This window comes from Vipera ursinii (genome assembly GCF_947247035.1).
Source record: "Vipera ursinii genome assembly, chromosome: 1".
In the NCBI taxonomy this organism is placed as follows: Eukaryota; Metazoa; Chordata; class Lepidosauria; order Squamata; family Viperidae; genus Vipera; species Vipera ursinii.
The window spans coordinates 40,849,879-40,874,950 of NC_139512.1; the positions used below are offsets into that span (position 1 = coordinate 40,849,879).

Genomic DNA, 25,072 nt, shown 5'->3' on the forward strand with positions numbered 1-25,072 from the left:
GATGGCCTCCATGTTTATGTGTCTCCCACTGCCACCATTGGCTTCCACACATGGTCCGACCCAGCCAATCAAGCCATACCCTGGCTGTGGTGCTCCAGCACCTCATGGCTCCTCCTAGAGGAGGCAGACAGCACCGGAGGGGACCCCACTTGCACCGTACCACCAGGAGGGCATTTTCAAAAGCAAACGAGGATAGGAAGGGCAACAATAGGAAAAGAACGCAAGTCTTGAAAATCCGTTGAAAAAAAGTGCTGGAACTCTGTTCCAGTGCATTCTATGACAACAAAAGCCCGGGTTATACTATTTAAATCACTCTGTCTTATTCACTGAATTTAGGCTTCAATGTCCATCTTTCATTGTAATCTTTCAAATGCTTTTTAGGCCACGTTTCTTACTTAGGTAGTTCACCAATTAGTGATTACGTGCCATTAAATCAGCATCAACAACATAGGTCTTAGCAATCACATAAACAAACTTCAAGATGATCTGTCCTCAGGGTCTTGTAATTGGATCCATTCGCTATTCTGCTAGTTATCCTCTTTTTTCCCCCCACATTAGGGAGGAAAACATGCGACAGCTGCACAATGTTTTTATTTTTTACGGAGAGATTTTTTGGCTGATATTGACAGAGTTTGTCTGTCTATAAACACCTTCTGTTTTTCCAAATCAGCAACTAAAATATACCATTTACGGCATTAAACAGCTAATGATATCCCTGCAAGTGGCTAATGGTATGGCACTGCTTGTTCCCATCATTATTGTATGGGAAAACTCTATTGCGGTAAACAAAATCTCTCAGCTCAAGCTTTTTCACTTCTCACTACAGTGAATAACCCCTGTGACTTCCAATGGCATCTCAGCCTAGTATCAACCAGCTCCAGCCTTGCTTTTTCATCCAAGATTCACTGGAGACTCACGGGAATAATAATGGGAAAAAAGCGCTGCGTAATACGATAATGATTTTATTTTTTACAGAATAATAACCAATATTATTCAGGGTATTAAAGAGTTATGCTTTTAATAGCATTTTCATATAAAGCTTAAATCTTTATTTCAATAGATTACAGCAATAAGTACAATATATTTCAGTTATGTATACACACAAAAAGTTTTAATTACAAGAGGTTCTGCTATTCAGAGATGCTGATCCAACGTCCACTGCAACCAGTGGCTCTTCTATACATCTCAGTGGATCAGTCTCTCTCAATGCTATTAAAATTCACTTTTAAAAAATATTTAACATTGTTTTTTATGCAGTAGTTCTATATCTTTTCTATTTACTGTATGTAAATTTATAACCTGAAACCTCATCCTCAGGGAAGCCTGAAACATCCGTATTCTCTCTGGCATCCCCATGAATGGGGCCTATTTCAAATCTCAAGTGTGTACAAGTATATAAGAAGAAATAGAATATATCATACAGGTAGTAGTATGCAGAGAGTTTCCTAAGAACTGCAAGAAAAATACTGGCAATGAAACCAAGTTAAAGTACTTAAACTTACTCAGTAGTTCTTTTTAAAAAAGACAAGTGAACTGGCACAGTTTACCCACCTAATTTCTAAGTGCACTTTGTAAGTAAGCAGAATTGGCTTTGGATGTCTCGTTCCCCTGGGCAAAATGCCAGCATTGACCCCAGAATGATGCCTCTCCTACCCCAGCTTGCAAGAGGCACCTGTGAGCCAAGAGGTGCATAACTTGAGGGGAAAGGTAATGAGTGTTTAGTCTAGAAGGCTCTTTTTTTTCTTTCAGCACAGGCCATGCTTGCAAGTTGCTGATAGAAATTGCAGGGAAAAATGAATGGGAACTCCTGGGAAATTGCAAGGTCAACTATTTTCTAATGAAAAAAGTTTCGTCTTCCTCAATCTTGTGGCCTCCAAATGTTTTGGGCTACAGCTCATATCATCCAAACCCATCACATCCCATTCATTTGTAGTCCAAAGCATTTGGAGGGGATGAGGTTGGAGATGGCTGATTTATTGCATTACCAAGTTTAACTCTGAAGATGACTTTGTTATAATGTAAAAAACAGCAGCACACATAGGTATCTGAACATACACAATACTTTCTGTGTGTGTATACATGCCCTGTGCGTGCATGTGTGTGTGTATAAATCCTAGGGGCGAAACCAACAATTCTCTTTTATAAATGAATGTTTTAAAATACATATATTTAAACAGCTAGCTATATGCATCGGCTCAAGCTTCAGTGAGCAAACCCTGCAAACATTATGTCTCTTATGCATCAGCCAGAACATGCTTTTGGTTATTGAGGGACACAGACAGACTACCCTCTTTAGCCATTTCACTTTTTTCTCTCTACAAGAACAAAACAAAGATGGAGCTACAGTACTGTTATATGGTTTCTAAAGATGGCCATTGTCTTATAGCTTTAGCCCTATTATTGCTAGACTAACAGGTTCACAGAACATTCCACCCAACTCATAAAGGATAAAACTGAGATGCTGCTTCAGATGATTGGATTTCCACTTGAGCCATTTTGAACTGCGTACACTGCAGCCACTTGCGAAGGACAGAGGTGTTGGTGTTCATCTGAACGGATCCCTGTAACATTCTAAGGCTATGATGGTTCACATTGTTCTGAATAGCTTGTAGGCGGAGCTGGAGGCCAGCCGATAAATGCTGTTAAAATATGTACAAGTTTTATTGTCAGTTCTCTAATTTTTTAAAATAATAATAATAATAAACTCAAATGATTATAAGGCTATATCGTCCTAAAATAAAGCAGTCCGTTTTCAAATTCAGAATCAATTCAGCCACCAAAGAATGAAAATAAGAACAGACCATAATGAGATAATTCAGTAAGAAGCAGCAGTGTTTAATGAAAGGCCATCATAAACCTGAAGAAAACTACCGCATATAGCACATCTTACTGAGCCATATGGATAAAGGATGGAAGAAAGTTTCACAAAGAAGGGGCCATTCGCAGCACAGTAATTTTCTTTAGTGGGCTGCAAACTCAAATTTAGAAATGTGATGCCTTTTAAATCAATATTAGTTTACACTATTACAAAGAGTAGGACTTGCAACATAATGTTGGAATACTGTATAGCCTCAGTCCCCGATCAGAATGGTCTGCTTCCTTCAGTTCTGTATAAGCTTTGTTCTAGCAAGCCAATTCATTTTCTCCCTCCTTCTTTTTTGCTTCATTCAGTTATCACAGCTCATTCTGTGCCCCCAGTTCCTGAACATGCTTAATTCTCATTTAGTTGGTTTTGTTTTGGCTGTTAAGAGGTTTGCTTCTTTTTGGTATTCTATAAAGTTTGGGGTACTCATTCTTTCGGGCTACGCAGGAAGCATTCTTTTCTTTCTCACTTTTGGTCATTCTGGCTATTTTTATAGAGTTATGCAAATATCATTATCATCTGACATCTCATGCTGGTCATCCTCTGGCCCTTTAAAAGGGAAAGGACACATTCTGCACACAATATTATTAAGACAAAAAGAGCTGAGAGGCAAACAGGATGCAAGCTGTGCTTTCCACTTTGTTCCTCTCCTTGCCCTTTGAAATCTAAAATAGTGAGGGACTGGCTGGGGAGACTGAAAGGAAGAGGAAATATTTTACTTTCCCGTTCCTTCAGCAGAAAACTGCTGCATTCCAGATGTCAACTCTACAAATGAACATGGCTACAGCCATTTTACTTCTCATTCTAGGTTGCCACATAGAACGGAGGGAGGGGTGTTGCCCAGGTGCTTTGCTAGTCAAAATAATCTTTTGTCCCATGGGAATCAAGGTCATCGGCTGTTCCCGAGACTAGAGACTGGGCGCTTCATAAAAAGCCCGCCAAATAATCATGTTGGGGAACGTAGTTGCTTACATAGCTTTTGTGAGTGGGAGATTTAACACTGTATTGGGGAATTGTTGTTTGTGTATCGACTTGGTTTCACTTTTGACTGTGCTGATACTTTGTAACTAATAAACAAGTTCTCTGAGGAATTTGCAAGCCTCGGAGTTCTGCTTTATTCATCTCTGTCTGTCGGAACTTTGACACCAGCTTCTTTTACCAATAAAAAAAGGTCCTTGCACTATTGACAGAACAGGCTCTGGATCCAGTTTAGTGTTTTACACTGACAGTCAAGCACGCCTGTATTTACTAGACATCAGTTAAATTATGTTCATGTTTATACAAACAGAGTCTTAGAGTATCATAGCTGATGAGTCCAATTTGGAATGGATGCATAATTTAATATACTGTTATTCAGTTAAAACAAATTGTTTTTAGGGAACACATTAAGGTGAGCCTACCTTTAGATTGGATTGAATCATTGGTAGCCACATTGGGATGAGCTAATAGAAAGAAAAAAATCAGTGTTACTATATTCAGCATGTTCACAATATATTTATAAGAACCACCATATTATTATATCACAAAATAAACCTAGCAATAACCTTCATTCATAATGTACGCAAGCAGCTTTGTTTAAGCATTTTCCTAGAAATAATGTGCAGGATTCTAATTTTATTGTTCAGGTACAAATTTAGAATCTTTTTTATTTATCAAAGTATTCAAAATACCAACAATTATTTAAAATGATGTATTTAAGCTTTAGTCTAAAACAGGGCACAGATCACATCAAATACTTTTCAGCTAAAACAATCCAATTTAATTTTTGCATAGCATCACTGTCTGGGGCAACAGCAGTCAATGTGTCATCTGGATTAAGGCCATTGTCTTCATGGCATTTCATTCACAGCATTGATAGGAAAAGGAAAGATGTTCAGTTCTATCTAGAACATGGCTTCATGTATGTGGCAAGCAACTTACAAGCAACCTTCTATATCGTGGAAGCAGTTTAGACATGGAACCTTTGTATATTGTCTTTTAGAAATGATGTGCAACAAAGTTGTCTGAAACTAATGACATTTACTAGGTTTGGTATAAAAAACAGACTTCTGGTTGAGTCTTTCATTCATCCACATTAGGGGTAGGGGAGCAGCTTGGTGCAGCCATACCCAAGATGGCATTGACTAAATAGTTGGGGATTTCAAATTCTAGAATTATTTTATTTATTTTAATTTTATTTTTAATTCCATTTATATCCCGCCCTTCTCCGAAGACTCAGGGCGGCTTACAAGCTTAGCAGTAGCCTTCATTCTATGTATATGCCTGCTTATTAGGGCTTTCGCCCCCCCAAAGCGGCATTATTACAAAGTCAGCTTAATTGCCCCCAACAATCTGGGTCCTCATTTTACCTACCTCGGAAGGATGGAAGGCTGAGTCAACCTTGAGCCTGGTGGGATGCGAACCTGCACTAATTGCAGGCAGCTGGTGTTACTTAAGGAGGCATTAGCCCACTGCTCCACCAAGGCTCAATCAAGCCAAATTATTCAAACAGTGGGGGTGCACTAGGTTTAGGAAAGGTTGCCTTGCTCCAACATTGGCAGTTTTGAAGAAGAGATTGGACAACCATTTGTCTGAAATGGTACAGGGTTTCCTGCCTGGGCAGGAGGTTGGACTAGAAGACATCCACGGTCCCTTCCAACTCTGTTATTTTAGTATTCTGTAAAGCCTTCAACTCCAATAATTGCTGATGCCAACAGATGCTGTTATCAATCTGTTTATTTCCATGATGAAAGATCTCCCTCAATTTTGATGGAAACTCCTGCCATCTACTAGCTGCCTTTTTCTTCCCAACTGAGAGTTTTCAAGCACAAAACTCACAAAGGAAGAGAGCCAAGAAAGGAATCACTGAAAGCTGATTCACACCATTACTTCTCTTTTTATCACTCTCTGTAATTATCTCTCATTAATGCTTTTTAAATGTATTAGTTAGATTTTTATGAGACTAGGAGTTTGTGTGTGTGTGTGTGTGTTGTGATCAAAAATACAGTAAACAGCATCATAAATTCATATGAAAAAATGGCCGTTGGCTGAAAGTGTCATACACTATGGCATTTCTGGAGTAATAAATTAAATTTTTTGCCACTTCTTTTCCTCCTGCAAAATTTTAGTGAAGCAAGAAACCAAAAAAGGAAGATATTCATTACAGACAAGTGGGAAACCAATAACTCCAGAATTTGCTGGACACTAACTCCTCTCATTTTTGATCACTAGGTCAAAATAATAGATAGAACAGCTGTCTGAAGAGCTACAGTTATCTCTGCAGTTAGGTCGGTCTCACAGAGAACCAGGATTTCAAATACCAAAGTAAAGGAAAAAACAGCTGGGTTAATAGTACAAAAAGTGTACTATATTAAAAATTAAAGTGATCTATCAACCCACACATTCCAATTGATAGTAACATGAGACCTGGTTTGGTGTAGTAACTGCTGGTCTATAAACCAGGAGACTGTGAGTTCCAGTCTCTCTCTTTCCTTTGGCATGAAAACAACTGGGTGACTGTGAGCCAGTCACTCTCTCCCAGCCCAAACGTCCTCATAGGAGTGTTTTTAAGGAGAAAATGCGAGGAGGAAGGAGTATTGCTTATAAAGTAACAAAGGCAGTACAAAAGATCCCTAATAAATAAAACGTCATATGCAGTTGGGATTATATACTTCAGGCATGTCAAACTGCCACCCGCGGGCCGGATGTGTCACACTGAAACCGCACCCACCCCGTTGCCGGCAATGGGGGGAAAGTCCTGATAGGTCACGCAATCTCACGTGACGTCGCAGGTTTGACATGCCTGATATAGATCCTAAAAACGTAGCACTCTTTAGAGGTCAATCAGGAAGTAAGGCACTATGGCTCAATATGTTATGAATTTGCAGCACTGAATATTTTTGTGAGCTCCTTTGACAAATCACCTGTAAACTTATAATCATGTACAGGAGTTTATCTATTTTCTTACCCTGGGAAGTTTTGCCTGAAGATAATCTGTTAGCAGCCATTGTTTCTGGCATTTACTAGTTCACATTCTCATTATTGGGATGGTGGAAGAAAGTAAAATGAAGATATTTTTGATATGTTATCTAAGATTATTTTAAAAACTGGACATACTGCTCTAAAATGTTCCTCTAAATGATATCAAGTTTCACTTTCTTCCAATTAAGCTCCTACCATCATGCAAAATTGAATCAGTATTAATAGAATGAGCTAAAGCACCATTCAGTGAACATGATTTCATTGGCTAGAATGGATGATATAATAGTTGGCTGGGTTCCACTGATGGGGTCAGGCCAGTCCTTATTTAATGCATCTTATGAGAAATGACATTCTTTAGGGAATCCCAGTGAAGGAATAAACATTTCAATAATATGTTCAACCACATTATAATTATAGTGATTGTCAACTATCCACAAAGCTGAAATAGGGGAAAAAAATTCTAGTGTGCAAGAAAAAATCCAAACCACCTGGAGAAATATGCAATTATAACTGCTTATGGACTGTTCTTGACATAGCATGAATTAGTCCTCTTATTACAGATGGTATTGAACTGTGCCCACTCAGAGAAGACTGGGCATCTAAACTTGTAATCAAGGACACTTTTCAATAGAAGCAGATTAGATTTACCATCAATATTTCTTAAATGTGAAGGCTAAATAGAAACCTCAAATCCCAAAGCAATATACCTTGTTATTTCTGATGCCAAATAACAAGGTAAGGCCATCAATATCCTGTTCTCTTTGAGAAAAAGCAGAACTAGACAAATAGTTCTGGAGAAATGAATCTTGATCTGATTCGGAAAGGCAGTTCCTATGCTCACAAGTTCTTTGTGAGCATTATTTTTGCCCTGTTTATGATTAAAAAAATATATTGAGAGCATACACACAGTTCTGAAAGGCATCACATAAATGTGTTCATGTGGAAATATTGAAAAATAGTAATGCTGCTATTTTTGGAACTGTTTCTATGAATCCAACAAAGTTCTAGAATCCCATTCATGGATATATGTAATGTACCTATTTAATGTTTCCATATGAACTGTTTGCTTATATAATCACTTAAAATATGTATTTGTGAGCAAATGCTTCTCATCTTGATTTTAAAAAGCATGCAATGACATGTCAGCTTGCATCCTTAAGTAGATACACATTATCTTTGATTCTCATCTTCCTAGAAAGAAAGCACTATTTTATATGTTCTTCCAACCAAAACATTGGGAACAAAATGCATGTGCAGAGATGCTCTTTTTAATTCTCTCTGCCACTTTTACAGATCTCAAAGTACACACACAGTGCCATTGTTTTTACTCCCCCAAATCCTAGGAAGCCAATTTTGTTCCATGCAGTCAACTTTCCACTCTTAGTAGTTTCTCCAAATGAGCAATTGGGGCTTGGCTGGGAGAATATTCCCACTTTTTTAATTCATAGGGTGATTTGTATGAAATTACTGAAGTAGCTATGGATGAGGCTAAAAGCTGTCACAGCAGTATATCCTGCCCCATGCCCTGCCCCCCCCATCTGCAAACAATAAGTCTAAAGTCCTTGAGATGGTTGGAGGAGGGAGAACCAGGGTGGCCCAAGATCCTACAATCAAACACTGAGGGGCCCTCTAACTTTATGGACCTGCAGAATCTTAAGCCAGCTCTTTAAAGGAAGAGCAGTATAAAAGCAGCATCTAAGAGTAAACAGTGATCAGAGGGACAACCATTAAGCACTGTTCTGATCACCACTGTAGAACACCTGCCTTTGACTCCTGAGTAAAGGCTGGTGAAACATACTAGATTTTACATGCCATGAAACTCCCATCAAATGCTATTGGCTTAAGATGGAAAACATTACTTTAACACTAGTGCAGCTGAGGATGCCTTAAGCTTGTGTCATGAACTGGAGATGAGATGATAATGATATCTTGAGAACCTGGCACAAAAAAGACATCACCATGACATCTTGTTTATACTGTGCTGAGGTGTAAGTGAATAAAAAAACAACACCGCAGGGCTTTCTCTAAAGGGGGAAATGGCTTAAAGCAATATTATTCTTCCAAAATGTAAACCAAAAGGGAGTACAAGTGGGAAGCTGTGCCAAGCCTTTTAATCCTTCCTGCAGCATTCCTGAGAATGTTTTCCAATATAATAGTCCAAATTACAAAACACCCTTTATCCATTGGCAACATGCTGTTTGGTATAATGTAATTCTTTTTCTCGAAAATTATTAGAACAAAACCACAAAGAAACCAGTAAAAAACATTTTGTCCCTCTTATTAAGAATTACATCCATTTTGGACAACACTATAGCCAAGTTATATAACTGAAAAATATTTTAACAGCTGCATTTAATTATTGGAATCTTTTTTTTAATTGCTGGAAGATTATATGCGAAGCTTCTCTCTACACTTTATACTCCATTAAACATTGTTTTAGAAAGCCCATAAATCTTCAAAATCTTTTTTTTTTGAGAACAATACAAAGGAGTGCTTGGAAGACCAGGAAGCACATGTGAAAAACCCTTTGAATTTTAGCCATTTAAAAAAAACTTTGCTGCCTCCCCCCCACACCCCCCCAAGGGCTGACCTACCTTGACAAAAATGGTGGAATTACATTCTTGCAAAGCCTCCATTAAACTGATCACATGGAGACACACCATTTCTACCATCTGGGATAAAAGAGAGACATACTGCAATAAAATGAATGAGCAGTATAATAATATCATGAAAGCACAAAATAAAGCTTCATATTATTACTCCAACTTGATTAACATTCTTAGATATACAGAGAGAGATTGAGATTTCATGTTAAATAATTAAAATGCAAGTTTAAGTTTGCCTTTAATTACAGGTATCATATCTGTACAATACTGATTCAGAATTACATTCTACAGTAAATGTAAGAAAATGATGCACCATGTCTTCCAACTTCTGCATAACAGATGCCCTATAATATTACTAACAAAGTTTCTTTCTGAACTGTGTTCGTCATTACTTGGAAGGACCAGTTAATCACATTTCAAAACACTGCAGGCAGACACAGTGGAAATATTTGAAATTTAAATCAGTCCCATTGGTAGTCTAACAGGATTTATATATTAGGATTCCTCATGCCATGGGTTTGACAAGCAATTGCTTCTATATTAAACAGAATGAAGCACATATGCATTGGTGACCATGCCCTTTTTTTGCCTATCCTCCATTGTAAACTTCTACCCAATCATAGTGGTATTCATTTGCAACTCATTATGTTCATAGAGTGATTTTGCAAATAGGATGAACTTCACATGTTGTATTGATATGAATTGTTGTGCAAGCATCATTAGTATAAATGTGAACCTGCAAAAGAATCTATAATAATAGAGCAGCTATAGCAGAAGTAAGCTAACTTTCCCTTTTATCCATGGCTTCCCCATACTTAAGCAGTCTACCAAAAAACAAAATCTATAAAGGTAGAGCACCTCCCTTCCTTCTGTTTAATCAAATAGCAATGCTTAGGACCAGAAAAAGAGAGGGGGAGGGGGAGAGAGAGAGAGATCATAATTATTTCAAACAATAAAGAAGGGGTACACATAACTTTAAGTTCTTTGAGGATCATATCAAGCTTTGGATGCCATTCCAAAAATGGGTATAATCAGGACATAATGGGAAAATTTAAAGTACTAATTTTTTTCTATAAGCTCTCCTTCCCCAAATGCAAAATAATAATAATAATGATTCTCCTTTTTTAATCCTTGATTAAGATAACCTGGATGGCTTTCCAAATCCATCTTATACCAGTTAGATCTTTGACCTGAGTTTTAATGGAAGTCTCTTCTAGCCTATATGAAGACGTCTATGACTGAACAAAGCATGTGATCTGCTAATGCACTTCCGCAAGTTTGTTTCTGCTTTGAGGTGCATGGTACATGTGTTTGCATGTAATATGAATGTGAATACACAGCCATAGATTTTTAAATTATTATTTATTAGCTTGGACTCAGTAAAATTAGTTGGGATCATTATATTTGACTCACCACCTTGTTATGTGCCATCAGCTGAAGGATGCTTGGTGTTACTCGGCTCCAAAATTCCAGAGCTGTGAGGATTGCTGTAAAACTAAATTCATTTTGATTTTGGACTGTGGGAGCAACTGCGGCTTGTTCACAATATACTGTCCACAGCTGAGCAAATATAAAGGCATGGAAGAGAGAACACATATGCAAGACAGATGTCTGCAGGAAGAAAAATAAGGAAACCAAAGTCTGTGTTTTGCTTGAAATAACACTTTATGGAATGTGTATATTGTCTTTCAGAATATAAAAGCATAACAATTCATTGTTCTAGTACATACACACATATATGCGTAATCTGAAATTATAATGAATCTGTCAAGAATTTTCTGAAACTTTCTTTCCTGTCAGAGGAGTGATATGACATTTATACTTAAAATACTAGTTTATATTCATGCACTGAAATAAGGCAAAGAAATAAACAAGCTTGAAAACTATGGGTTGGAAAAATAAATAACAGAAAAATTCTCATTAATGAGGGAATACCACAGCTTTTGTTAGTTTTGACAGTAATTATGCAACCTTAAAATAGATGGTCCAAAGAAAAAAAGCTGAGTAATTTGCTAAGTGAGCTTGTGATGCCCTTTTTTGAAGCAACGTTGTTCTTGCTTGCTTATAACTAGAGATTTGATATTTTCTTACTGGATACCTCAGGAGGACTGGTCACTGATCTGTTCATGATAAGAGAATCACCCAGAGCTCGCCCATCTTCAAATTACTTGCTCCATATTAACCAAATCTAACATGTATTATTTAGATGTGTACAGCCAGACACCACCAGACATTTGTCCAAGTATAAAAGGCTGCAGTTCCCTTTATGTGGGTTTAGTGGGATAGGGTTGCAGAGAGGTGACGGGAGAGGCTTCCTGCAAAATAAGATTTTGGATGATTCATGACTGAACTGGGTCTTATTTTTCCCCCTCCAAAAGAGGCACCAGGTCTTATTTTCAGGGGATATCTTACTTCTGGCACCAACAGCCCTGCCCAGCCGGTCCACTTCTTTTCGACAGCCCCGCCCAGCCGGTCCACTTCTTTTGGGGGCGAAGGAGCAGCTTCAATCTGCAGCTGCATTCCAGCCTGTATTTTGCAGTCAGGCTTTTCCGAAAAGCCTGCAAAGCCAAGTACCGAACTATGGGTTCAGTCCATAGCTTTGTCCTCTGCTGCAGAGGTCTTGCAGAACCGAGCTATGGATTGAATCCATAGCTTGGTTCTTGGCTGCACAGGCCTTCTGGAAAGATGGAGGCCTTCTGGAAAGGCCTGGGACTGAGAAATGCAGGCCTGGCTACAGAAGTCAGCGCAGAAGAAGTGGGTCGGTGACGAGAGGCCTGGCTGCAAGGTAAGTGGATGCGGGGCCCATAGGGCAGATCCACACCCTACCCCTGCCCTAGCTTGATTTTTAAGTGTGCCTCACCCCAAAACTAGAAATTATTTTTGTTGTACGGCTTATATTAGGCCCACCCCCCAAAAAAAACAAGCTAGGGCTTATTTTGGGGGGTAGGCCTTACTTTCGGGAAAACATGGTAGATTGCTGACAAGCAAATAGTTTTTTGAATTCCACCAAGGAACAAGAACCTTAACAATGACCTTCATTAATTAGATTAATTCACAAAAGATAAATAGGCTTTTTTATATAGCAGGACTTGCAATTCAGAGAGGCTGAGAGCTAGATTCGACTTTTGTATAGCTTACAGAAATCAGGCAGATTTACTATGAATATTTTTCATATAATAAATACTTCTCATCATCTGCCACAATACAAATTACACTTTGATGACAACTTCTCGAAGAATTTTAGACCATACTCAAAACTGTACACTCCTTTTGGCATAGTGGTATATCATAAAGTGATCATCATCTTGCAAGCCTCTTACCTTAGATTGCTCCGGAAACCCAATCAGGATGACAATTAAGTGATCGGCAACATGGGAACCTGCATCCAATGGAATGGGCATATAAGCTGAAGGAGAATTTGGACAGACAACATTATGTGTCAGAGACCCCAACAGTAGCCAAGAGAGCAGTCGAATATGCGACACACATTCAATGAATTCTTTGGGCCTGTTAAGAAAGAACATATATTTTAGTTTTAAGTTTATCAAATATATGTATTATTTGAAAAGCATACATACTAAGGATACCATTCTAGACAATCAATTTATGACTAATATATCGTTATTACTATACTAATGCAGCTGTAGGTGCCTGCCTTTGGGATATCATTTTTGTTGAAAAGACATGGCAAGGGTGTTAAAATTGAGGAAAAATTGACAATTAAAAAAAAATCTTAAAACAACACAGAGGAAAAAATAACACATCCAAGGCCAATCTCAGTCTGTCCAAAAGCTCATAATAACAGGGGTTATCTAGCACTTTGGGACAATGCCTGTGGGGAAAATAAAGTTTTAAGCACCTTATGTAATGTCAACAGGCTCAGAGTCAGCCTAATTCTTTTTTTTGTGGGGGGGGGATGCTGTTCCACAAGGCATATCCTGTGACAGAGGATGTATATTTCTGGGGGTCCCATACAACTATGTTATTCAAAAGAAGGCATGCCCACCTTCTAGAATTTTGTGGGATGGGTGGAATTAATTAGCCTATGCCAAACAACTTGGGTGCTGTCCATTAAAAACTTCACGGGTAATAATCAACACCTTAAATTAAATAAAGCAGCCAATGCTGCTTACAAGGAATGGGATTATATGCATGTACCATTGGGTATCCATTAACTACTGGCACATTCTAGAATAGTTGTAGCTTCTGAGTGATCTTCAAGAGCATCCCCAGGTAAGCAGGCTGCTTAAGTAGAATTCCCAGTAGTTACCACTTCTGACCATGTTGGATAATGATATGATAGTTTGGCAATATTAGGATCCCCCACATTTCTTGCAGGAGATTGTTTTTCTAGTAGTCAAGCAATGATACTTGATCACTAAGTAGTTCATTGTGCATATCTCTTCCACTTTGATATATAAATTGTGAAGGTAACACTTTTTGGACCCATGGTTTGTTGCTAAGAATACCTATTTCTATACCAGTCATGAATGTTCAAAGTTTCCTCTAAGTTCTACCATTTGATGACCTATTTCAAGTTTGTATTTTTAATCTAGTCATGACCAAGGTTTTTTTACCCTTGTTGCATTGCAGATGGAGGATGATACAGCCAAGGCAAATAACGAACCACAGCCTTGTTATCCCGGTGGTTTCCCCGTGAGATTTCCATTGCAGCAATCTGTGCTAAGCCCACTTTGAGATGTCCGCCAAAAGTATCCTCATGCAATGGCTGGGAACATGTTTTCATGTGACTCTGTAGTAGATAGACAGGATGTTTAGATAATAAAGTTATTTTAAAGGACAAGGAAGTTGCACAATTCAACAGAGATACACTATTTACATAAAGTTTCCCCAACCTTGGATCTTCCAGTAATGTTGGGAGCTGCAATTCTCAGAATTGCATCAGAATACAGTTTACTGTATATTAAAGGTGAATACTGGATAGCTTTAAATCTAGAGCTATTATGATGATATATCTTTGGAAATCCATTTACAAATTACTATCACGTAATTAAACTGGCAGCTAATTCTGATTGCTTTTTTGTCCTTATTATATATTTCAATAAAAATGATTCCATCATTTTTTCCATTACTAAACTGCTCAAAAGTTACTTAATCCATTAGAAAAATAACCCTGAAAATCCCCATTTCACTTGTTCCCTCAGTGGATCTGCTCACATTCACTTCATTTCCCATTCATTTATTCCTATTATGAACCGCTCGTGTTCAGGATGCGTGAAGCTGAAAGGACAGTTAAAATTCCTGTCATTGTATGATGACCATAACTGAGATCATCTGGGAGTTTGTTCTTCCCATTTTTAACATTTCAAAATCATTTAAAGATAGTAGTCCAGTAGTGTTACAAGTAATATATCAGTCTAGAAGTAATATTCATTTTATACCATTTAGCTTTCACCACATACTCATTGGTATCTATAACAACATATTTATATTGGTTTTATGTGAGATAAAATATTTGATATAATTATTTATTACACTATAATCTGCAATTTTCAGCAGCTTACACAATATATGATATAACAAAATATAAACATCCACAGTATGACAAAAATAGAAATAATGATCATGAACCGTAAAATGAGCAAGAGAGAGAGAGAGATCCTGTGGCTCAAGAGGTAAATACACTGCCTAATGTGCAATCAGCCCAGGTTCGAATCTCAGAAGGGTATGGCTGACTGATGAAAACTAATGAGTTAGAAATGCATTTCAGTCTCCCTTAATTCAGTAATTTACACAAATATATATACATACATATATACATACATATATACATACATACATACATATACACATATATACATATATACATACATACATACATATATATATATATGTATATATATGTATATGTATATGTATATATATATATATATATATATATATATATGTATATATGTATATATGTATATATGTATATATATATACAGTATGTATATGTATATGTATGTGTATATATATATATACATACATACATACATATATATATATATATATATATATATATATATATATATATATATATATATATATGTATGTATATATGTATATATATATATATACAGTATATATATGTATGTGGATCCTTGGTTTTTCGGGTTTTTCCCCGCGTAGAATTAAAGGTGTAGGCGCAACGTTTCGACGGAATCCCATCCGTCATCATCAGGCTTCTGCTTCCTACTTCTGGGAGAAGCATGTGGCTCTTGCTCTTTGTTCCGTCGAAACGTTGCGCCTACACCTTTAATTCTACGCGGGGAAAAACCCGAAAAACCAAGGATCCACATACAGGCACCCGCGAAAACCTCAGAAAACATATATATATGTATATGTATATATATATGTATATATGTGCATCTTTGGTTATTCGGGTTTTTCCCCGCGTAGAACTAAAGGTGTAGGGGCGACGTTTCGACGGAATCCCATCCGTCATCATCAGGCTGGTGGCTTCTGCTTCCTTCTTCTGGGAGAAGCATGTGGCTGTTTGTTCCTCTTTTTTAAACTGCCAGGGGGGGTGTGTTCTGTGGCTGGAGGTGTGCTCTGATTGGGTGGGGGAGTATGTATATATATGTATATATATCCCCTTCATGGATTACTGCCTTGTCGTGGCGAAGGGGCTTGCGAAATTCAATGAAGCTATGAGCTATGCCGTGCAGGGCCACCCAAGACGGACAGGTCATAGCAGAGAGCTCTGACAAAACGTGATCCACTGGAGAAGGAAATGGCAACCCACTCCAGTATCTTTGCCATGAAAACCCTATGGACAGTACCAAAAGGCAAAACGATATGACGCTGGAAGATGAACCCCTCAGGTCGGAAGGCGTCCAATATGCTACTGGGGAAGAGCAGAGGGCTAGTACTAGTAGCGCCAGAAAGAATGAAGCGACTGGGCCAAAGCCGAAAGGACGCTCAGCTGTGGATATGTCTGGTGGTGAAAGGAAAGTCCGATGCTGTAAAGATTTTTTCTCCATAGGAACCTGGAATGTAAGATCCATGAATCAAGGAAAGCTAGACGTGGTCAAACAAGAGATGACAAGACTGAACATCGACATCTTAGGTATCAGCGAACTAAAATGGACAGGAATGGGTGAATTTAATTCAGATGACCATCAGGTATACTACTGCGGGCAAGAATCCCTCAGAAGAAATGGAGTAGCCTTCATAGTCAATAAAAGAGTAGGAAAAGCAATACTGGGATACAATCCTCAGAATGACAGATTTGGGTGAGGAACGTAAAATTTACACAAGCTCAAAACTTAAGAGAGAACTTTTATAAAATGTTTTATAGATGGCATTTAGATCCTAAAAAGCTTGCAAGTATGTATCCGAACTATCAGCCAAAATGCTGGAGATGTGGAGATGAAGATGCAACATATTTTCATGTATGGTGGACTTGTAAAAAGATCAAGGTTTTTTGGATAAAAATTTGGTGGAATATGCAGAAGATTTTTAAGCAAAGGATAAAGTTTTGTCCGCAACTCTTTTTGTTGGGAATAATTACGGATGCTACGGTTGTGGACACTAAGTTGATGTTAAATTTAATTACGGCAGCAAGACTTTTGATAGGTCAGTATTGGAAGAAAGAGGAACTGCCGACCATAGAAGAGTGGACTTTAAAGGTCTCCGACCTGGCAGAGATGGCGAAGATTTCGGCCTATTTGAAAGATCACTCGCAAGAACGTTATATTATGGAATGGAGAAAATGGATTGAGTTTGTCCAGAACAAGTATAGGGTTAAGAAGTTTCATGTAGCATTTGAATAAGTCTTCTTTCTTTTTTTCTTTTTCTATTTTAGTTTCTTTATATATATTTAATATTATTAAGGTTTGTCTTATCCTATATAAGCTAGAGAGTGATGGATTTTAGAGTTTATGGTTGTTAGTATATGGTTGTTTATGATTGTTTTTTTATATATACCTTGTATTTAGCTCTGGGAAGTCGGGGGGGGAGGGGGGGAGGGGGTAGAGGTAGGGGGGGAGGGAGGAGGGAGGGGGAGGGGGGATTCTTAAAGAAAAAATGTATGTTAAAACTTTTCAATAAAAAAAAAAGAGTAGGAAAAGCAATACTGGGATACAATCCTCAAAATGACAGAATGATCTCAGTTCGAATCCAAGGCAAACCATTCAATATCACAGTAGTCCAAGTCTATGCCCCAACCACCGGTGCTGAAGAGGATGAAATTGACCGGTTCTATGAAGCCCTACAGCACCTTATAGAACTAACACCAAAAAATGATGTCCTTATCATCATGGGGGATTGGAATGCTAAAGTAGGAAGCCAAAAGATAACCGGAATAACAGGCAAGTTTGGCCTTGGAGTACAAAATGAAGCAGGGCACAGGCTGACAGAATTTTGTCAAGAGAATACGATGGTCATTGCAAACACTCTTTTCCAACAACCCAAGAGACGGCTCTACACATGGACATCACCAGACGGTCAACACAGAAATCAGATTGACTATATGCTCTGCAGCCAAAGATGGAGAAGCTCTATACAGTCAGTAAAAACAAGACCAGGAGCTGACTGTGGCTCAGACCATGAGCTTCTTGTTGCAAAGTTTAGGCTTAAACTGAAGAAAGTAGGGAAAAGCACCAGGCCAGTCAGGTATGAATTAAATCATATCCCCGTTGAATATACAGTAGAGGTGACAAAAAGATTTAAGGAATTAGATCTGATAGACAGGGTGCCTGAAGAACTATGGACAGAGGTTCGCAACATTGTACAAGAGGTAGCAACCAAAACCATCCCAAAGAAAAAGAAATGCAAGAAAGCAAAATGGCTGTCTGAGGAAGCTTTGCAAATAGCTGAGGAAAGGAGGGAAGCAAAAGGCAAGGGAGAAAAAGAAAGATATGCCCAATTGAATGCAGAATTCCAGAGAATAGCTAGAAGAGATAAGAATGCCTTCTTAAATGAACATTACAAAGAAATAGAAGAAAACAATAGAATAGGGAGGACCAGAGATCTTTTCAAGAAAATTGGAGAAATGAAGGGAACGTTCAATGCAAAAATGGGCATGATAAAGGACCAAAATGGCAGGGACCTAACAGAGGCAGAAGAGATTAAGAAGAGATGGCAAAATTACACAGAAGAACTATACAAGAATGAGCTTAACGTCCCTGATAATCACAATGAGGTGGTCACTGACCTCGAGCCAGACATCCTAGAATGTGAAGTGAAGTGGGCCTTAGAAAAGCTGAGCAACAACAAAGCTAGTGGAGGTGACAGTATTCCAGCTGAGCTATTCAAAATCTTAAAAGACGATGCAGTAAAAGTGCTACACTCAATTTGCCAGCAAATTTGGAAAACTCAACAGTGGCCACAGGATTGGAAAAGATCAGTTTACATTCCAATTCCAAAGAAAGGCAGTGCCAAAGAATGTTCAAACTATCGCACCATTGCACTCATTTCTCATGCTAGTAAAGTTATGCTTAAAATCCTACAAGCTAGACTCCAGCAGTATGTGGATCGAGAACTACCAGAAGTACAGGCAGGATTTCGAAGAGGCAGAGGAACTAGAGATCAAATAGCCAACATACGCTGGATCATGGAGAAAGCTAGAGAGTTCCAGAAAAACATCTACTTCTGCTTCATTGACTATGCTAAAGCCTTTGATTGTGTGGATCATAACAAACTGTGGCAAGTTCTTAAAGAGATGGGAGTACCAGAACATCTTATTTGTCTCTTGACAAACCTATATGCGGGCCAAGAAGCAACAGTGAGAACTGGACACGGAACCACTGATTGGTTCCAAATTGGGAAAGGTGTCCGGCAAGGCTGTATACTGTCGCCTTGCCTATTTAACTTATATGCAGAGCACATCATGAGAAAGGCAGGGCTAGATGAATCAAAAGTTGGAATTAAGATTGCTGGAAGAAATATCAACAACCTAAGATATGCAGATGATACCACTCTAATGGCAGAAAGTGAAGAGGAACTGAAGAGTCTCTTGTTGCGAGTGAAGAAGGAGAGTGCAAAAGTTGGGTTGAAACTAAACATTAAGAAAACCAAGATCATGGCATCCGGCCCTCTCAATTCCTGGCAAATAGATGGGGAAGAAATGGAGGTAGTGACAGATTTTATTTTCCTGGGCTCCAAGATCACTGCAGATGGGGACTGTAGTCAAGAAATTAAAAGACGCTTGCTCCTCGGGAGGAAAGCCATGGCAAATCTAGACAGCACACTAAAAAGCAGAGACATCACCCTGTCAACAAAAGTGCGTATAGTCAAGGCTATGGTCTTCCCAGTTGCAATGTATGGCAGTGAAAGTTGGACCATAAGAAAGGCTGAGCGCAAAAGAATTGAGGCCTTTGAACTCTGGTGCTGGAGAAGACTCCTGCGAGTCCCTTGGACTGCAAGGCGATCAAACCGGTCAGTCCTAGAGGAGATCAACCCTGACTGCTCTTTAGAAGGCCAGATCCTGAAGCTAAAACTCAAATACTTTGGCCACCTAATGAGGAGGAAGGACTCACTGGAGAAGAGCCTAATGCTGGGAAAGATTGAGGGCAAGAGTAGAAGGGGACGACAGAGAATGAGGTGGCTGGATGGAGTCACTGAAGCAGTAGGCGTGAGCTTAAATGGACTCCAGAAGATGGTAGAGGACAGGAAAGCCTGGAGGAACATTGTCCATAGGGTCGCGATGGGTCGGACACGACTTCGCAACTAACAACAACAACAGCAATATATATATATATACATATACATATATACATATACATATACAGTATATATATACATATACAGTATATATACATATACATATACAGTATATATACATATACATATACAGTATATATATATATATATATATATATATATATATATATATATATATATATATATATATATATATATATATGTATATGTATATATGTATATATATGTATGTATGTATGTATGTATAGATTGATTGACATTTACATAGCCACCTACTCACCCACAGAAACACTAGGCAGTTTACAAACAATAAAAACACAAAATAGAAAAAACAATAAAAAAATAAAAATGATAAAAAAACAATTTCCCCCACCCCCATAAAGTTGGCTTATTTGATCAAGGTTAAAATAGATATTTTAGGTTTGGTAACCTGTAATGGAACCATTTGTCTGAAATGATATAGGATTTCCTGCCTGAGCAGGGGGTTGGACTAGATGACCTCCAGGGTCCCTTCCATTTGTTCATTTGTTGTATTTTGAGAGAAAGTGATAAGTTTATTTATTTGTTTAGATTTATATACCGCCCTAAAGTTGTTGACATTTGCTATAATGAAGCAGGTAGTCATTTCTTTGTATATTTTTGTTTTATTTACTATATTTTTATTTTTTTATTTTTTTCTATTTTATTTTTTTTTTCTACACTTTTTTCTTTTATTTCTTAGTTTGTATTAGTTTTTTATCATTGAGGTTCTAATTTTTTAATAAAATTACCATTAAAAAAATCTTATACCTATAGAGATAATTCTCTAGTTCTAAAAAAACCCACTGTTTTGATAGTAAACAAATTTCCTTGGCAGGTGACATGTCAGAATTAAAATGCTCCTATCCCCATCAGATGAGACTGCTATAAAGGTTATATAATTCAGAGTGGAATAGTGGAATTCACAAAATGAAACATCACAAGAAGAAACTTCAGCAACCATAAGACTAGCACAGTTTCCGTTTTATGATAAGCTAATTTTTATTTTAGATTTTCACAAACACGATACCTAAAAATCTTCCCAATTAAATAGATAATATAGAATGTCATAATAATGGAGTAAAACTAAGTTGATTTTTCTGAACTCACCTTTAATTTAGTTAAAGTATGCATGTCAGCAATAAAATCCAAAACTTCACCAATGTATTGCCGCATGCATTCCATCGCTGCTGTTCCACACTATAATATGAAAACAAATGCTCAACTTTATCCTAAAGCACAATAACATTAAAACACCAGACCAACACCCAATACCAATGGAACTCTGCTCACCTTAAACCAGATGGTCAACCTCTTCCCCTTCCATTCAAAAGATTATATTAACGCTTCTAGAAAATGATCATATCACAATGGAAAGACACAGACCCTGACAGCCCCATCTACCAGAATCTGAGATACACTGCAATTATCCTAGTTAGACCACTAAGAAACACTTTCCCAGTTTGATACTCCCCATAATCAAATACTTGACTGAAGAAGCTATGTGCTTTGTGCTGACTTAAGGAAGAGCTGGCTCTATAAAGGCTCAAAATCTAAAGTGCCCAGGATCTTGATGGTGGGAAATAGACATTATTAAACTGAAACTGGTATTAAAGCAACATAGGCTTTGTTGTGCTAAAGGCTTTGAAAGGTAACTTCAGTTCTGATGCAACAGGCAGTCATATGATTCAAACTAGATTCCTAAATATGTTGTTAAATATATTTATATAGGTGGTTACATTTTCTTTGAATCATATTATCCTATATGAATTTAAATTTGAATTGAATGCCTTATTCCTCTATGAACAAGTCTCTCTGTCTGTCTGTCTCTCAGTCTGTATCTCGTATGTCAGCAGAGATTAATCTCATTCCTTCCTAGGATGCAATCCCAGTGTTTCTGAAGGGGAATTGTCACACCTGGTTTAAAATGTAAAATGACAACACCTATTCCTAAATTCAGTCTTACATGTTCATACGCCAACCAGTACATCCTGTTCAAAATTGCCTATATAGAATTATAGGAGAAAGAATGACAGAGCCCGTGAGTGTGTGTGTGGAGTCAAGAGAGGAATCAGCGCAGACTCTATATTGCCACAAGTGAACTAAGTTCAACTCTTCTTGAATTCCATTAGCCCTTAGCTGGTGTCAAAATAGTGCTGACTAGATTCCTATGCATAAGCATGAGCAGTAAATGATTTTCAATTTTAATTGAAACTTAATGTGTGTCCCTGGTCTTTTGCACCTGAGAAGAATGGGGCTACACAAAGAACCAATAAACCTATGACTATAAGCTCCCCAGAATTACCTTGAGGAAAGATCAACAGCCTATAAATTTTATAAATAAATAAGTAAGTAAGTTAGGGGTTATAAACAATGTATAATATCTGATTAATCTTAAGTGGAATATTGCTCACTTAAGAATAATTCAGAGATCAGAGAATAGTTCCACTGACTGTAGCAGGAATAAAATCAGGCTACCATTAGCCTGGGGTTATGTAAATGACAAGGTGATAAAGTGCATGAGTGTACTACTTAGTGACAGCAGTTCCAGCCATCCCAGTTGCCATTATTAAATGAGGACCATATGGGATATTAAGCAAGAACCTCACATGACTGCATTTCCAACTTCCTACCTGATTCCCCATTGATTTTATTTGTGGAAAATAAGCAGGGAACATAAGAAATCACTGTCACATTACTGGGAGATGATGGCTGGAATGCCAAGAATCAGTCATAAGTACCACTTATTCAGTGGCATTGTAATTCTCAATGGTCACTGACTGAGTTGCTGTAACCTGAGGACCACCTGTACTATATTTTTAATAAGAAAGTTGGAAGTAGAGGAGAAAATCCATCAGAAGGGACATTATAAATTTTGCAATAATTCAAGATAATCAGTGTTTGGTGGGCATGTATTACAGTACACATATTGAACAAACAGCAGTTTTAATTTACAAACTGGCTTGGAGATTACTTATTGAAAGTCGGAAGCAGAAAATAAGGAAGCAACAATAGGAGTTCCACTGTTGTATTTTAATGATTGACCCAAGTGCTTCTCATAAAATATAAAATATAAAATCTACATGAAGGTGAATGACACCACTTTTTGTCTTCTCCATTCTTCTGCCTATCACTTTACTTGACAGAACAACAAACAGTAAAAAATAAGGTCACTGTGAGTCCTGTCAAACTACTCTCCATCTTCCAATGAGTTTGGATGAAGAATTCCATACACTGCTTCTGTCAGGCTGAGCAATTTGATGATAAAAGAAATTGGGTACTGCCCCTTTGAATACAAATTATTTTGTCTGTATTACATTCTGTTTCTCTACATTGTGCCAAATAGATTGATTAAAAGTAGAATAAACACATGCCATTACATTGCTACCTTTCTACCAGATGCTTCACTTCATCCCAACTCAAAAATCACATCACTTGGAAAATAATATTAGCTATTTGAATCATGGAAGTTTGAAAGTTTGGAATTTCCTTTTGCAAACTGATTCTCCCTTTTCTCGTGTTGGGATTGCTAGTGTCAGAATTCCCCAGTCAGCACTCCCCAGCCAGCACTTCCATGGCTGCATGTTGGCTGGGGATTTTAGAAATGGTGGTTCCACCAGAACTGAAGGGTATCAGCTGGGGAAGTCTTTAGAAATCCATACTCTTCTGCAACACATACTGTACCTAAAAGGAGAGCCATCACATGAACACAAATAGATTTCTACTTCATCAGGTTAAAAAAATCACCAGTGCTTATTGAAATAACTGGGGATTCTTTAAGTCATAATCTAACACTTTTGGCAAAAGCTAGACAATAAATAATCAGACCAAAATTGTAATGCTAATCGCAAGCTACATTTTTGTCAGATTTATTCCCTTGGATATAATCCAGTATGCAAACTGGTAATCTTCAGTAACTACCACAGAGGAAAAATGTAACATCTATATCTGGCTCTGTATAAAAATTGGAGTGCAAAAAAGTGGGGTTTTAAAATACTTACTCCAGGGAGAGAAGCAATCATTTGCTTGTGTAAGATCATTGATTCAGCTAGCTTTGTCCCAGCATCTGCACAAACAAACTAATGAGAAATAAAATGCAGTTATCAGTAAGGTCTCATCTTGCTGATATTTGTGATTAAATCTGCAGATGGCTAAACTCTGAATGGGAATGATGTCAGTTATTCAGATTCAAAATATATAAAAATTACCATGTATTATTTTTCCCAGTTCTGCATCCACAAATTTAACATTTTTCATTCATCCCCATTACACAGGCATCTAGTCCTGGTATCATTGTGTGAATTATACTTGTAAACAATGTGGGTTCTCATTTCAGAGCAAAACATTTGAAATTTCTTATCCATTATCATGTTTTTTTCTTATTGAGGTCTCCTGATGTTTTCTATAGTCATTCTCAATCTATATACTCTCAATGTCATGACCTTTACCTGGATGAAACAGTGAATCACAGGGCAACAATTCTGAACAAAGATAACTCGAACAAGCTTACAAAATGTGTCCAAAATCTGGAATCTATGATGCCCAAAGGTATGAAATTTGGGGGAGTTGTGACTGCTTCAGTACTATGGTTTACTGCTGCATTGCTGCTGCAGCCGCATGATCTTCAGTTTCAACAGTCTCTGCCAGTTTCCCAGCCAATCTTGGAATCCCACATTCCCTCACCCACACAGCAGCAGTTATTTTTCTGCCTGCTGGGAAGGGAGAAGAAGGGAAAGGAAGGGAAGTAATGACAAAAGGACAGAGAGAGAGGGAGGGAGGGAGGGAGGGAGGGAAGGAAGGAAGGAAGGTAGGAAGGTAGGTGTTAGAAGTTACTCCCACTGCTTTTTTGCCCATTCATGGTCATTCTGCTTCTCTTTAAGTAAGAAAATATCTCTGCAATGATCACCCAACAAGGTATAGGTTGAGAATGAGAAGAAAACATATTGTAGAAGATGCT

At 37.8% G+C, this 25,072-nt stretch overlaps 1 protein-coding gene across 3 annotated transcripts in view; it reads right to left on the reverse strand.

Annotated features, from left to right (window-relative positions):
* Nucleotides 1-956: 956 nt before the first annotated feature.
* Nucleotides 957-25,072, reverse strand: part of UNC79 (unc-79 homolog, NALCN channel complex subunit) — a gene marked incomplete at its 5' end in the record, with an annotated part of 150,964 nt that continues 126,848 nt past the window's right edge. For all 3 annotated transcript variants that reach the window (XM_083379454.1, XM_083379453.1, XM_083379455.1), the window contains 8 exons: nucleotides 957-2,639; nucleotides 4,264-4,305; nucleotides 9,418-9,495; nucleotides 10,843-11,040; nucleotides 12,750-12,936; nucleotides 14,007-14,182; nucleotides 21,226-21,315; nucleotides 24,117-24,194. In XM_083379454.1, coding sequence (XP_083235580.1) covers nucleotides 2,439-2,639; nucleotides 4,264-4,305; nucleotides 9,418-9,495; nucleotides 10,843-11,040; nucleotides 12,750-12,936; nucleotides 14,007-14,182; nucleotides 21,226-21,315; nucleotides 24,117-24,194 — 1,050 coding nt within the window. In that variant the 3' untranslated portion in view covers nucleotides 957-2,438. The remainder of the gene's footprint in view (nucleotides 2,640-4,263; nucleotides 4,306-9,417; nucleotides 9,496-10,842; nucleotides 11,041-12,749; nucleotides 12,937-14,006; nucleotides 14,183-21,225; nucleotides 21,316-24,116; nucleotides 24,195-25,072) is intronic.